Below are 13,616 nucleotides of genomic sequence, written 5' to 3'. Positions count from 1 at the left end.
GTAAGGACCCATCATCCTCGTTCTCCTGCCCCAGGCCCAGCAATTGCTTCTGAAGGAGGGACTTCACCAACCCGACAGCGCTCAGTAATCCCTACCCTACGCTCATGGGTTCCATAAAGGGCGGGGGAGAAGAACCTCATGCCTGGTGAGCAGCGCTGTGGAGGATGTTCTGTGCCATCCAGCCTGCGGGAACATCACACGGGGGGTGGAGACGGGGGATGAAATAAAGCCTTACTCGGGTCTTTTCTGAAAGTGCTTTTGCATTTGGCATTTAGGGGGATTTTCTTGTTTGTTAAAGGGGGAAAGGCAGTTAGTCTTAAATCCAGACTTTTATTTTTAGCCGGAGCTACCTGTCCTGCCAAGTCCTTGGGCTTAATTTTTCCAATCCTTGGTGTCTTGGTTTTGAAAGCCCTTCCCCTCCTTCCCTCCCAGCTCCTTTTTGGCAGGGGCAGGTTTCGCTTTTGGCCCCAGCCAGGTTTCTAACCAGGGCTACAGGAGGGAGCTATTGAGCCAGGGGCCCCTACCTGCCTGGGCTTGTACCCAGCTGCCGCCAACCCAGCTGGGCCCTGCCAGGGGGAATACAATGAACAAAGTTGGCCACCGCCTCCACTCTGCAGCCTAGGAGAAGCACCAGGCTTTTCCCCAGTGAAGGAAATAATGATCACTAGGGAAACCCTAACTGCTTTTTTAGAAAGACCAAATGAAGAAGGAAGGAAAAAAGGATTTTTTCCAAACATGGAAAACTCAATGACTCTCACTCAGACTTTTGCAAGAGCAAAACAAAGGCTTTGACACAGAACAAATTCTCCCCCGGGGAAGGGGCGTTCTTCATCCACTTTCGACGCTTTGTTAAATGTGCCTTCCCTGAGCGTGTGTCAGTAAGGACGTTCTGGGAACAGACTTGGAGGGAGGGGAGAGTAGGCTTTTGTTCAGGCCTCCCCCATCTGAAAGGTCACTTTTCTGACAAAGCCCTTGCTGTTTATGTGAGACTATTTTATAACTAGTGGGGAAGCAGATAGCCCCAGGTCTGAGAAAGATGATGGGAGCCCAGTAATCCTGTTGGCTGAGACAAAATCCTTGGAATTAAGTGGCACAAACCTGGAAGCTGTGTGACCTTTTGCAAGTTACTAAACCCCTCTCGACATGTTTCATCATTTGCAAAATGGAGACAACAATATCAGTGTTGTGAGAGTTACCTGAGCTATTAGCTTATTAGTATCTAACACTATGTTAGACATGTAACGTGATCCCTTTGCACACAACGCAGCAGAGTTAGGCTGGCAATACCGTTTTCGGAGTGTTAGAGGGTCCAGAGATCATTTCCCATTTCTGATATTTTAGAGATTTCCCCTCATCTCTTTTACCCAACAACAACAACAACAAACGGAGACTCTTTCTTTATGATTATCTAAAGATAAAAGCCAAGTGATCAAACTATTTAAATAAAAAGAGAAGTGCTGGAGGAAAAAGTAGCAAATTGAGGGAACAAGTCAGGTGAGAAAGAGGCTAAGAAGAGAATGTAAACCCCCTTTAGAAAATGAAATTTGCCAAGCAATCTTATTATTCACCTTGAAAATATCTTTCTTTGGCAGTGCCTAGCAGAGTTCCACATACGTGAAATAAGATGCTTTGGGAAATCATTCTTCTTTTTGCAACGTCAGTGACTTGAACCAGAAACTGATATTGACTCACTTGGGCTCTGACTCTTTCCAAGTTACACATCTGGGGGCCTAAGGAACTGCCCCATGAGTTCCTGGAGCTGCCATGGGCATGGGACGGGAAGCTTTGTAAGCAATTAATCACACAGTTAGCCTCATCTGATCGCCACTGGCCACGATCAGGCCCTCTGAAAGTGCCTAGTTGGATGCTTGCCAATCTGCTATGCCTTGGAGGAAAAAATCATTTCAATTTAAGAAAATAGACACAGAAGCAAAACTAAAGTGAGCCTGGAAGGTTTGCCTGTCTGTGACAGTCTACAGAGCAGCTGTTTGTGCCTGTCACCTGCTCAGGCTCTCACGGTGACTGCATGGGGAGGGCAGGGTGTGTGCATTGATACCTGCCGTGCCCAGTGTACACCGAGATTTGCCCATGCTGCAGCTGGAAGGCCGCAGAACAAAGGTTCGTTCCAACCTCTACACTTGAATTGCATTCTGCGTCATCATCCTGCCTTCTAGAACAACATCCAACTCCATGGGCTGCCTTTTAAGATCTTGATGGAGGGGGAGAGGGGTTTGTATGTTGCTTCAGCCCTTAATTTGCAAGGTGGTGAAACCACTGTGGGCCTGGCCAAATCAGCAAGAAGGGGGCTGGAGGAAGGGCAGCTGTCTTGGGGTACACTGGGACTGGAAGGAGCTGCCTTCCTGAAGTCCTCCTTGCTTCTCTGAAGTTGTCCCAGCACAGCTGTGGCTTCCGGGAGAGGAATGTCAGGGCCCTGATAAGGAAATGAAGTGGAGCCCGCACCTGCCCAGAATGTGAAATTTCTTCAGCAACCTCTGACCGGGCTCCAGATGGGCAAGTGCAGCCCCTCCCACACCTGCTGAGTTTGATCTCCCTCCTCCTGGATGCTGTGAGGCTTGGCACCTGCCCAGCCAGGCACTCAGGAAACCTGCTGGGGGTCTCTGAGGGCCCACCAGGGTAAACCAAGGTCCCTTTCTTGTGTTAAAGAGAAGAACTGGGATGGAAGCGTGCCCAGGGCTCTTCGGAAGCACCCAAGAGGGGCAACGGGAAGGCTTCCTGGGAAGAGGGTTTCTGGGTTGCATTTTAAAATACACACAGGAGTTAGCTAAGTCCTGACATCCTCAGTCATTCTTCTGCAAAGTCCCTAATAGCAGAAGCTGACACCCTTGCGGGCCTAAGGTGGCGTGGGGACAGGTGTGTGGAGCAAGAAGTTGCCTGTAGAACTCCACAGGCCTGAGAGAATATGAGCCCAGGTGCGCTGCAGATGGTGCCATGTGTGGCTGGGAGTGGGGGTCACCAGGGCTGCCAGTGACCTGCAGTTCTCACGACATACAGGTGTCTGCCCCCAGCGTCACAATCCTTTCTTCTACCCACCCCAAATTGCACTGAGAAATATAACATTGGTTTGGAGGGGCGGGAATTTGGCTGGAAAGAAGACAGGAAGCAGATCCCAGGGGGCATGTGGGCTGAGCTGAGGATCAGACAGTGCTGGCCCTGGGTGGCTTGGCCTCCTGTGGAGAAGGCTGGGCTGGGCAAGTGGCCACTGACTGGCTCAGACAGCACTGCAGGGACAGGAAGCAAGGCCAGACTCTGAAGAACATGCAGAAGGCTGAGGTCTGGTTGCATCCTCACCTCTCCTGCCAGGCCTTTCCAGGGGACTTCTCTGAGCCCCGAAAAGAGAGCCACGGGTGCCTGTGGCCTTGAGCCCTCCCCTGCCCTAGGATTGAGGAGCCTCTGGTCATTGGCCGTGAGCAGGCCACAGAGGTCTGCAGGCCTGGGGTCACCTGCTGTCTCCTAACGGGGGCCATTTCCTCCCCAGGAGGCAGGGCCCATTTCCTGGCTGAGCAGTCACAGGGCCTGAGAAGGGCCCCGAGCTTGGTGAAGTTCTGCTTTCCCCATCATGACATTCTTACTGAATTTTGGACAAGGGACCCCTCATTTTCATTTTGCATGTTATGTAGATGATCCTGATGATAGCTAAAGCATTTTGTAAGTGGGGTGGCCAGAGGCCCACACATCCCCACAGCCTAGAGTAGGGTAGACCTGGGTCCCTCCTTCCCCTCCTTCCTCCCTCTTCTTCCTCCTCCTCCTCCTCCCCTCCTCTTCCTCCTCCCCTCTTCCCCACCTCCTCTTCCTTCTTCTCTCCTCTTCCCTGTCCTCTTCCTCCTCCTCTTTCTTCTTCGTACCCTCCTCCTGCTCTCCCTTCTCTCTCCTCTTCTTCCTCCCTCCTGCCTCCTCTTCCTCCTCCTCCTCTTCACTCTTCTCCTCTTCTTCCTCTTCTTCCTTCCTCCTCTTCCCCTGTCCCCAGCAGTCCTTTTTTGCCTGCCTTATGAACGACAAAGGCTAGACCTGGAGGTTATGCCCGTTTGCCCTCTGATTTGTTGAAGGCAGTGTTTCCGTACAGCATGACTGAGGATGCCTGATGGGAAGGACCCGGGGAGGATGGCGTCACCCAGGAACCGTTAGCATCACGGGAGGGTTGGAACTTGATCCAGAAAAACACACAGAATCAGACCCTCCCCAGGCAGCCCCACTGGCTCGGGACAGCTCCAAGGATGGGCTGGAGGTGGGGAGGAGTAACTGCTTGCCCAGGAAGGCTCCACACCCCCCTGCCACAGAACCCTGGGTCTGTTTTATGGCTCTGTGTGTTGAGCAGGAGGAGATCATTCTGTGTAGGCCTTGGCCCCCAGGGAGTAGATTCCCATCTGCTCTTCAGACCAGGAACTTCTGGGAAAAGGGGAAGAGGAAAAGGGAGACAAAATGTGGCATGCCCTGAGCTTCCCCAAGGCGAGGGCTTCCTACTCCCAGGTGACGTGGGGAGCAGAATCGGGAGCTGGGGCAGGCTTCTCTCTGTTGCAGGGGAATGTGGCTGCGGTCTGCCGGCTCCTCAAGCTCCCTTCGCCTCTGACTTCCTGTCTCCTCCAATGCAAAGATGGTTGGGGTTTTGTTGTCAGATTTTTTCCCTCCCACTACAAATCTCTCTCCACATTCTCTGAATATTTTAGTTCTTTCAAGTCGGGTGCCAGGGGACAAAACCACACCAGAGGTCTCCAGGCCTCTCTGAGTTTCAAAGAATCACTCCCCTCTCCACCACCACCACCCCTCCCTCAGCCTGGTCCGGCTGTTTTCTGATCCTTTCTTTCCACGTTTCTCTGAGTGAATTGAAGCTCCATCTTTCCTTGTGCTTCTGGAGTTCAGCACGAGACTCTCTTACAGAGCAGGGTCCAGGTTGCAACAGGCAGGGGTGACAAATGTCAGCAGCAGGGACTGCCCACCCTGCCTGCAGAGGAGCAGCTAAGCAAAGCTCAGACCAGTGCTCTTGTAACCAGGAGTGCAGCCACCTAGGGAGTTCCCCAGCTGGTTCGCATCCAAGCCTGTGAGGCCGGGGGTTACCTGAAAGACCTCATGCCTGGTCTTCAGTTGGTTTAACCACCCCGCCCAGAATCAAAGTAAAAGCCGTGTGTCTCCAGCCCACTCTGCTGCCCTTTACCTACCCAGGGGCACCCCTGTGTCATGGTGCTTTCCTTTCCACCGAAGTGTCCCCAAGAACATCACAAGTGCAGAACTCCATCCAGAGTCTAGAAGTGTCTGGCTGCTCTGACCTGACACATGGGAGAGCTTAAACCTTGTGTCATCTGACAGCTGCACCGGAAGTGGCACCTGAGCAGCCCCAGCGAGGGATGTATCTGGGGTTTCGGTGGCCAGCTTTAGGGGCACCAGGGGCCTTGGGCTCCTCTGCTAACGGAGCAGCCAGAAAACTTCACTGGGCTGGCACCCTGGCTGTCCAGGGGAACCGCCCTGGAGGAATCTTGCTCTTGTCCTTCCTGCCCAGTCTTCTGCCTCTTGTCCCCTCATCCTGCTGTCTCAAGACTGGAAGGGGCACTCAGAGGTGGACCCTCACTCGTTGATAGGCACGGAAGTGGGTGAACTGGCTAGAGGCTCCCCATGTGCATGGTACCTACTGGCAGGGCATAGAATGGGATGACTTTGGAGAAGTAACTTGCTGAGCCTCAGACTCTTTCATCTGTAAAATGGAGAAAATACTCCTAACTAGAACATAGGAACAAGGCCATAATTCTCTAACCCAGGCCTGTCACATAGCGAGAGCCCCATAAGTGGTAACAGGTATGAGTGTGCACACTGTGCCATGGTACTGGTGCACGCCTGCAGAAATGGGCCCTCCTATCTCCCGGAGAGATGACAAAAGCAATGCCGGCCAGCAGCAAGTCCCCCTGCACAGTACTACTCAGCCAGCTTAGGAAGAAACCCAGCACATCCACTGGCTAGGCCGGCCCCACATCTGCGTGTGAGGAAGTAAGTGTCACAGCAGAGCTGGCCACAGTCAGCTGGCCACCTGCCCCGGGTCTGCCAAAGAGAGGCTTACAGCCCCAGGAGGCCAGCAGGGACCTGCCACACATAGGGAGCTTTGGGAGCACTCTGGGAGGGGTCCACAAGGAATGTCTCGATTCCCCTGATGACTGGGAGGTGATGCAGGAGCAGGTGGCCAGCTCTGCCCTGGGCAGGGGACCAGGTACCCTTTGCCACACCACGTTCAAGGCATTTGAAGGCCACTTTTGTATTTCCTAGAGCTCAGCTTGAGAGGCTGGAGACCTGGGACTGGGTCTGATTTCAGACAGAGAAGAGACAGAGGCTGCTGTGGAGAGCTCACTCTTGAATATCTCCCACAGGGGAGGGCTGGAGGGGCACGGGATAAACCCTTCTGGGTGGGATTCTTCTGGGTTGTCCTCCTTTCTTGCCTTGTTACCTGTCTTATCTGGGGGATGAGGCCTGGAGTCCATGTCTGAGGACTGGGGCTTCCTCCAGCCAGTGCTTGGAAGGAGGGCTGTTAGCCTGTCCGCTCCTGGAAAGCGGTGTGTGCCTGGAGTGGATTTGGTTCCTGAGGCAGATGCTGTGGTCTCCCCGACCATCACAAGGACATTGATTCTCTGGAATCTCCTCCCATCCTTTAGTTTATCTCTGTTCCTAGGGGCTGGGCTGGGGTGGTTGGGGTCACCCTGCAGCCCTCCTTCCCTCCTTCCCCCAGCCTGGACCTGGAAATGGCTTTTTCTGTTTACTGCTTGGCAGTGACATTAGGCACTGCCTGGGTGCTGCTATTTAAAAACCACGGAGAAACCCTGTGTGCTGCTACTGGCAGAGAGAAAAGAGGTCTCCAGTGCAAGTGCATGGCATTCTCACAAGTGGAATATTCCACGGCCCTCATCCAGGCAGAGCAGCCTTGGGATCGGGCGACGCTCAGGGCCTTGGCCACGTGGGACCTATTTTCATGGTGAAGAAATGGAGGAGGTGTGGGCAGAGGGGAGCCAAGCGGTAACGGTGCCTGGTTTCGTCAGAGCTCAGCGATGTGAGAGGCTTGTGGATCCTTTGAACTGTCAGAAGACCCCCACCCTGGAGCACCCCTCCTTTCTAGACCCCTGGTCTTTAGCCTCTGGGAGAGGTCCAAGAACTGGAAGTTTCTTAGCTTCAAATGGCCTCGCAGAGGCTAAGCCACACTGTCTCGCCCAGCATCTGTTCACCTTCCTGGGTCACAGGCCCCCTGCTCACTGTGTCTTGTGGGTCTCTGGAGAGCTGCACCCCAACAGGATGGGCATGACCCTGCCCCAGGCTCCAAGGTCTTTATTGTTCAGAACCTAGGCCGGCAACTCCACCTAGCACAGGACTGACCATTCTTGAAGTAACTTCAGAGACACCTGGGTCCCCTCCTTGAACACAGAGGGCTAAAGACCCTCCCACAGACACCCTGGTACCCACATCTCCTGACAGCTTTATTTCCTGGGAGAACGGGAATCTATGTGTCGCTCTTTTTACAAACAAGGACTAAGAACTTGTTCAAGGTCAGTCATTGAGGAGGAAAAGGGGAGCCGGGACTCGGGCCCAGGTTGGCCTGCCTCAACGCCCCACGCTCTCCCGAGGCCTCGCCTGCTCACCTGTCTCCCTCTGCCTGCAGCCCCCACGCCCATAGCAGGTCTGGTTCCCAACCACTCCCAGTTCCAGTCTCCAGGCCTTTGTCCCCACACTCCCGCTGCCAGCTGTAGTCTTCTCTTTCTCTCCATTGAGTCTGGCCCCCAGCTGTCTCTGGTGGGTGCAGCCTCCGTAAGCCCCTCCTTCTCCACAGTGAGCTGCCTTCTAGGGTCCTGGGACCCTTCCTCCATGCATGCTCATTTGCCTCCGCCTGTATACGTAAAATATAAACTGGCACGCTGCAGCTGGGAGAGTAGCCCTCTCTAGTCTTCCTCGGAGGGGCCATTGCTGTTGGGATGAGGGAAGGTCACTTTCCAGGGCCCTAGAGTGTCCATCCATTCAAGGAGCCTGGTATACCAGCTGTCTGTCCCTCACCGGACACAGGAAACTGAGGCCCCAGAAGGGACTGTGAAACAGTGCAATGTGTGTTCTCCCCTGATGGGGACATGGCATGGGTTAGGGCGAGCCCTGGATTGAGACACTCTGGGCTCCCCTCCTCCCACACCACCCCTGAAGTCTGTCAGCCCCTGTCCTCTCTGAACTCTGCTGCAGGGATGTGACCCACGGGTGGTGACCGGCTGTGCACTCTCCCCCTGGACCCACCGTAATGGCTTCCCCCTGAGCAGGGGCGTCCCCACGAGCCACTGCTGGGCTCATCTTGTGTAATGAGGTTTCTCCATTGTTGCCCTCATGCATTGTGTGCCCTGATTGTTTATGCAGCCTTCTGGGTGCTTAGATAAGAAATGCCTCCGCTGGCTCTAGCCTTCTTTGGCGATCTCCATCAGAAGGATCTAGGAAAAACACCCTTGTCAGTAAAGCCTCGGCCCTTTTGTCACATGGCCTCATGGGGCGCTGCCCTGTCTTAAGAATAGAATTGGTCTTGGCGGTGGGGTGAGAGTTTCTGGGATGGGGATAAAAATTACCAGGTTTAGTAAGGAAGAATTCCTCTCCTTAAATAGATTTTAACTTGAAAACCTGATGACAGAAGCGGCTGAGTCTTAGCAAAGAGAGAAAAAACAAAGGAGGCTGATTTCACCTTGACTTCACCTTGGGGACCCAGCAGCCGCCACTGACCCCCGAGGGCTGCAGCTGGGCGCTTTGGGGCAAGGAGTGGGGACCACATCTTCAGTGTGTCCCCCTGTCAGGCGGGACCACCCTCATCTCCTCTGCAAGCCACATGGCTTCTGCTGTCCGTGGTTTAGCTGGTCCAGGATCCACTTTCTCAGGAACTCAAAATGCTTCTCATTCAGGTTCTCATCGCCCCCCTGAGGACGGGTGTATTTTGGGGACACTTGATCTTCATCTCTGCAGCCTGTTCTTATTAAAGTTCACTTAAGGATATTTTTTCTAAAAATACGGTTTTTTTTTTTTTGCTGGGGAAGAAAAGAATTTTATTAATTTTATTTGTTTTCAAGTAGTTGTATTATTATTTCAAGTAGTTGTATAAATGAATGTTTAAATCCCACCTCTCTGAGGCTCAGGCTTCACCAGATGGAAATAGAAAGAATTGACTTGCATGCTCATTGAGAAAATAAAATAAGATGCTCAATATACCTTAGTTCTCCTTTCTGCCCAAAGGGCCTGCTCTCCCCAAACACACATGCACGCACACACATGCACACGCACACACTCATGCACACATATGCACACACACTCATGCACATAGCACACACGCATGCACACACGTGCACACATCACACACATGGACATCACACATGCACACACACACATGCACACATATGCACATATCACACACATGGACATCACACATGCACACACACTCATGCACACATATGCACATATACGCACACATCACATGCACACATGCACACATATCACACATGCACACATACGCACACACTCATGCACACATCTCACATGCACACACGTGCGCACATCACACATGCACATATCACACATGCACGCACACATGCACACACTCATGCACATATATCACATATGCACACATACGCACACACACTCATGCACACATGCACACACATACACACACATGCACACTCCCAGTCCTGGCTGTTTTCACTGAAGAAACATCCTGAGAGGGCGGAGCGCAGTGCAGAGGAGAGAGCTGTGGGCTTGCTCCCTCCTCTGTGACCTGAAGCCATCGGTGCAGGTTCTGTTCTGAGGAATTTCTTTGAAGTCTCTCTTCAAACCACTCGCAGGCAAGAGGTGCCTCTGGTGCCTCCGCATCTACGAATTGAATATGAACTAATGTGGTGCGGCTGGGTGGTCGTGTCCTCTCCAGCCTTCCTTGGAGGGGTCGTTGCTCTTGGGACAGGGGAGTTCCCCTGAGCATTTTGCTCAGGCTGTTTGTTAAATGGGGTAAAGCCACCTCCCACCATGTGCCGCATAGGTGATGGTGGTGGCAAGGTCCTCAGAGCCCGCCAAGGGCCCTTCCCATCTTGTGGCCACAGGCAATGAAGGCCTTTGCTTTGAATTTGTCCTAACCAGAAATTAGTGGTTGTCTTTCTAATGTAGAGCTTTTTGTTTGTTTGTTTCTAGAGCAAATCATGGAGGAAAATAAAAAACATGGTGCACTGGTCTCCCTTCGTCATGTCCTTCAAGAAGAAGTACCCCTGGATCCAGCTGGCAGGACACGCAGGTAGATACAGCTCTCCCGGACTTTCCCAGCATGATGCTCAGCCCTCTGGGGAGGTGCCCTGGATGCTGCATTCTGGGGATCAAAGCTCCAGAGCAAGCTCCCTCCAAGACTTTGTAGTCTGAAATCACAGCCACACTTGCAGGCTGCGGCCTTACCAATGCCTTGTAAATGCCATAGACAACTGACCTCTCAGGAGTCTGTGTTACCCCCTTCCTCCAAAACATGCATCCTCCCCTCCCTCGGTCTCTGACTGTTATCTCTGTCTCTTCCAGTCTCTTTCTTTCTGTCTCTCTTCCCGTTGTATTCAATAAGACAGATGAAGCCATCAGTCTTTATAGCTTACCAGGGTGCCATTTGTCACCCTGGACAAAGAGGCAAAGCTAACCCCTTCATTGAGCACCTACTGTGTGCCCAAATTGCCATGGTCCTGGGGGTTGCAGTATTAATGGAGATGTAGTTTCTGCCCCGAGGGAGCCTGCAGCTGGTGGAAGATGCGGCCAAGCCACCCCATAACCGCAGGGCGGTGTGCAGTGTTGGGCGGAAGGTGGCTAGGAGCTGAGTCCAGGCAGTGCCGGGGAGGAGAGACATCTGGAGCCAAGGACCCAGAGCCATCTAGCCCACATGTAGGACCCTCTGGAAGCACTGTCATCTGGAGATATGTCAGGGGCTGCCTGTGGACTTGGCCTTCATGACTTCACCAGCCTCCTCAGGCCAGCACAAGATCCCGCATTTCACTTACCTCCTTGGCCACACTGGCCCAACCCAAGGCACATGGATGGACAGCCTGTGTGAATACTTACTTGGTCTGGCTCAGAAGAAGTGCCACCCAGGTGGGCTGAGCCTTAGGCCCCCAGCTTCTCAGCCTGCTGTATCTCCCCACCTTGGCTCTGAATCCTGTCCAATCAGGGTTTCTCTACTGAGGCCAGGAGACACCTTCGTTGCCGAGAAGCAGGGCTGATGATGGAGGTGAGGAGGAAAATAGCAACACTAAGGAATGACTGGGTCGTGGCACCTCAGTCTCTCCCCTAGCTCTGTACCCTTCCAGCAGGGAACACTGGTGAGGAGGAGTCTGGAGTCAAGGAAGCTGGGGAACCAGCTCAGAATTACAGTTAGTGAGTGGGGACTAGGTCTTGAACCCACTCCCCTTAAGGTGCTCAGTCCACAGCAGGGACATAGACACACCTTCAGCCCCAGGCTTAGCCATCCCCAGGGAGTCCCAGGCCCTGTGCTGGGGAGGGTGCCTCTGCCAGCTACCTGCAGCTGGAGACCAAGAACCTTCTACACTTGCTCTCCAGGGAGTTTCAAGGCAGCTGCCAATGGCAGGATCCTGAAGAAGCACTGTGAGTCAGAGCAGCGCTGCCTGGACCGGCTGATGGTGGATGTGCTGAGGCCCTTCGTACCTGCCTACCATGGGGATGTGGTGAAGGACGGGGAGCGCTACAACCAGATGGACGACCTGCTGGCCGACTTCGACTCGCCCTGTGTGATGGACTGCAAGATGGGAGTCAGGTGAGCCAGGCTTTTCGCAGCCCACATGCCTGCCTCAGTGCAAGCCACATGGCAGGTGCACAGCGTGGCACTCAGGGCTTCCCGGAGGCCTCACAGGTGCAAGGGCAGGCTGAGGAGGCTGTTGGACCAATTAGAGCCTCCCCATCCCCAGGCATCTCCCATTATGTGCAGAGGGTTCCGGGACCTGGGCTTTGCCCATGATGGCCCCTTTCCTTCTCCAGTGAGCAGAAGCCAGGGGCTGGCGGAACCAGAAAAGGGGCACCGGCTGGGTTGTGAGGCCCCCTAGAGAGAAGGAAGAGAGAGCTGCCCTTGGTTCAGGTGGGATCGCTGGGGGTGCGGGGAGCACCAGGTAGGGAGGTCGCAGGATGGTGACTTCCTGCTGTGTGAGCTGCAGGGGAGATGGGAATCGAGGTCTTTCCATTTCCCCAGCCCTGGTGAGTGGGAAGAGAGAGTGGCTAGTAGAACATGCTGGTTTACCAAAAAAGACCTATATCTGCCTAAGAGGAGGAAGCCCCTGACGGAACTCAAGAAACCCACATGGCAGGGCACCGCAGGGCCCCAGGTGAGCCCAGAGCAGTCATTGGGCCTGTGTGCAGGACTGGCTCCCACCCCCAGGTTCCTGACAGGGGCTCAGGCTCACCCTGACACCTGCCCAGGGGATAAGCCTGGAGAGGACTCCAGGGAAGAGGAGAAAGGAAGAGGGCGCTTGAGGAGGCAGGGCAGAGAGCAGACAGGGATGCCTGAGGCCGGCTGCTGTGATCTCGGGGCTCAGTTTTAGGCAGCCGGGTTTTCTCATTACCTCTCAAACTGCTGCCCTTCCACCCTGAGTCATCCACAGCACGGCTCCTTCTCCCCTGTGCAGGCTTGGTGAACCTCCCTAAGGCTGTCAGCCCCCATGGTGTCCAGCGTGCGGTGCTTATGTTGTGGGGCTGGCCCTCACTGCAGCACCCAGGCTGGACGGCCAGATGCCAAGCCCCTCCATGCTTCCTTGCAGGGCTGTCTGGGAGGCCAGGCACGGAGACTCAGAGCTCAGAGCAGAAGGCTGTGTCCACTGTGACTGGTTTAACCGGATTATTTCTCATAAGAGCAGATTGAGAAAGAGGGGTGTGTGTGTGAGACAGAGAGAGACAGAGACAGAGACCAGGAGAGAAGTGAGCTAAGCCAGCCAGCATTTCTTTCCTTCTTTCCTTACTTCTCTCTCCTCCTGGGAGTTCTGTCCTAAAATCACACCCTGCCACTGACTGTTGTGTTCTCTCGCCATCACTCACAGGGAAAGAATGGGGGATGGAGAAGCACAGGCCCCACTGTTTGCTCTTGAGCCATCCCTGGCCACCTCCCTCCCACCATCCAAGTTCCTTACTATCTTTATCCCACAGGGACCTGGGATAGGGCAGGGAGGAGAAAGAACATGCCCCCAGCCAGCCTGAGGCCTTTGCTTTTCCTGAGTCTGATTTCTGACCCAGGATGGCATCCACTGGTGCACCAGAATGTGTCCTCTCAGGGGAGGCCCAGCCCTTCCTTCCAACCCAGACAGCAGCAGGACTTCGCAGGTGACCACATGGAGAATAATCCAAGTGGTGTCCACTCAGACCTGGCCAAAAAAGTACGGCCTGTGTGAAGAACACTGGCTGGGCATTTCTGGAAGTCGGCTGTCCCAAAGACACAGCCAGCCAAGCACAGGGCCAGGCTGCCCCAGAACCTGCCTGCTCCTGCTGGGGACAGGAGCCCCGCTTCCTGCCCCAGGGCTGCCCCCACCCAGCCGCTTGACTTCCGCAGCTTCTCTCTGATTGCACCCTAGTGCTCTCAGGAGAGATCTAGAGTGACCGTGGCT

At 54.1% G+C, this 13,616-nt stretch overlaps 1 protein-coding gene across 3 annotated transcripts in view; it reads left to right on the top strand.

Moving 5' to 3' along the window:
- Positions 1-13,616, top strand: part of ITPKB (inositol-trisphosphate 3-kinase B) — a 108,065-nt gene that overhangs the window by 80,595 nt on the left and 13,854 nt on the right. For all 3 annotated transcript variants that reach the window (XM_031016370.3, XM_031016369.3, XM_055371779.2), the window contains exons 3-4: positions 10,177-10,276; positions 11,572-11,785. In XM_031016370.3, coding sequence (XP_030872230.2) covers positions 10,177-10,276; positions 11,572-11,785 — 314 coding nt within the window. The remainder of the gene's footprint in view (positions 1-10,176; positions 10,277-11,571; positions 11,786-13,616) is intronic.

This window comes from Gorilla gorilla, chromosome 1 (assembly GCF_029281585.2).
Source record: "Gorilla gorilla gorilla isolate KB3781 chromosome 1, NHGRI_mGorGor1-v2.1_pri, whole genome shotgun sequence".
In the NCBI taxonomy this organism is placed as follows: Eukaryota; Metazoa; Chordata; class Mammalia; order Primates; family Hominidae; genus Gorilla; species Gorilla gorilla.
Note: the sequence above shows the minus strand (reverse complement) of the source record. Positions and strands in the feature narration are given on the sequence as shown.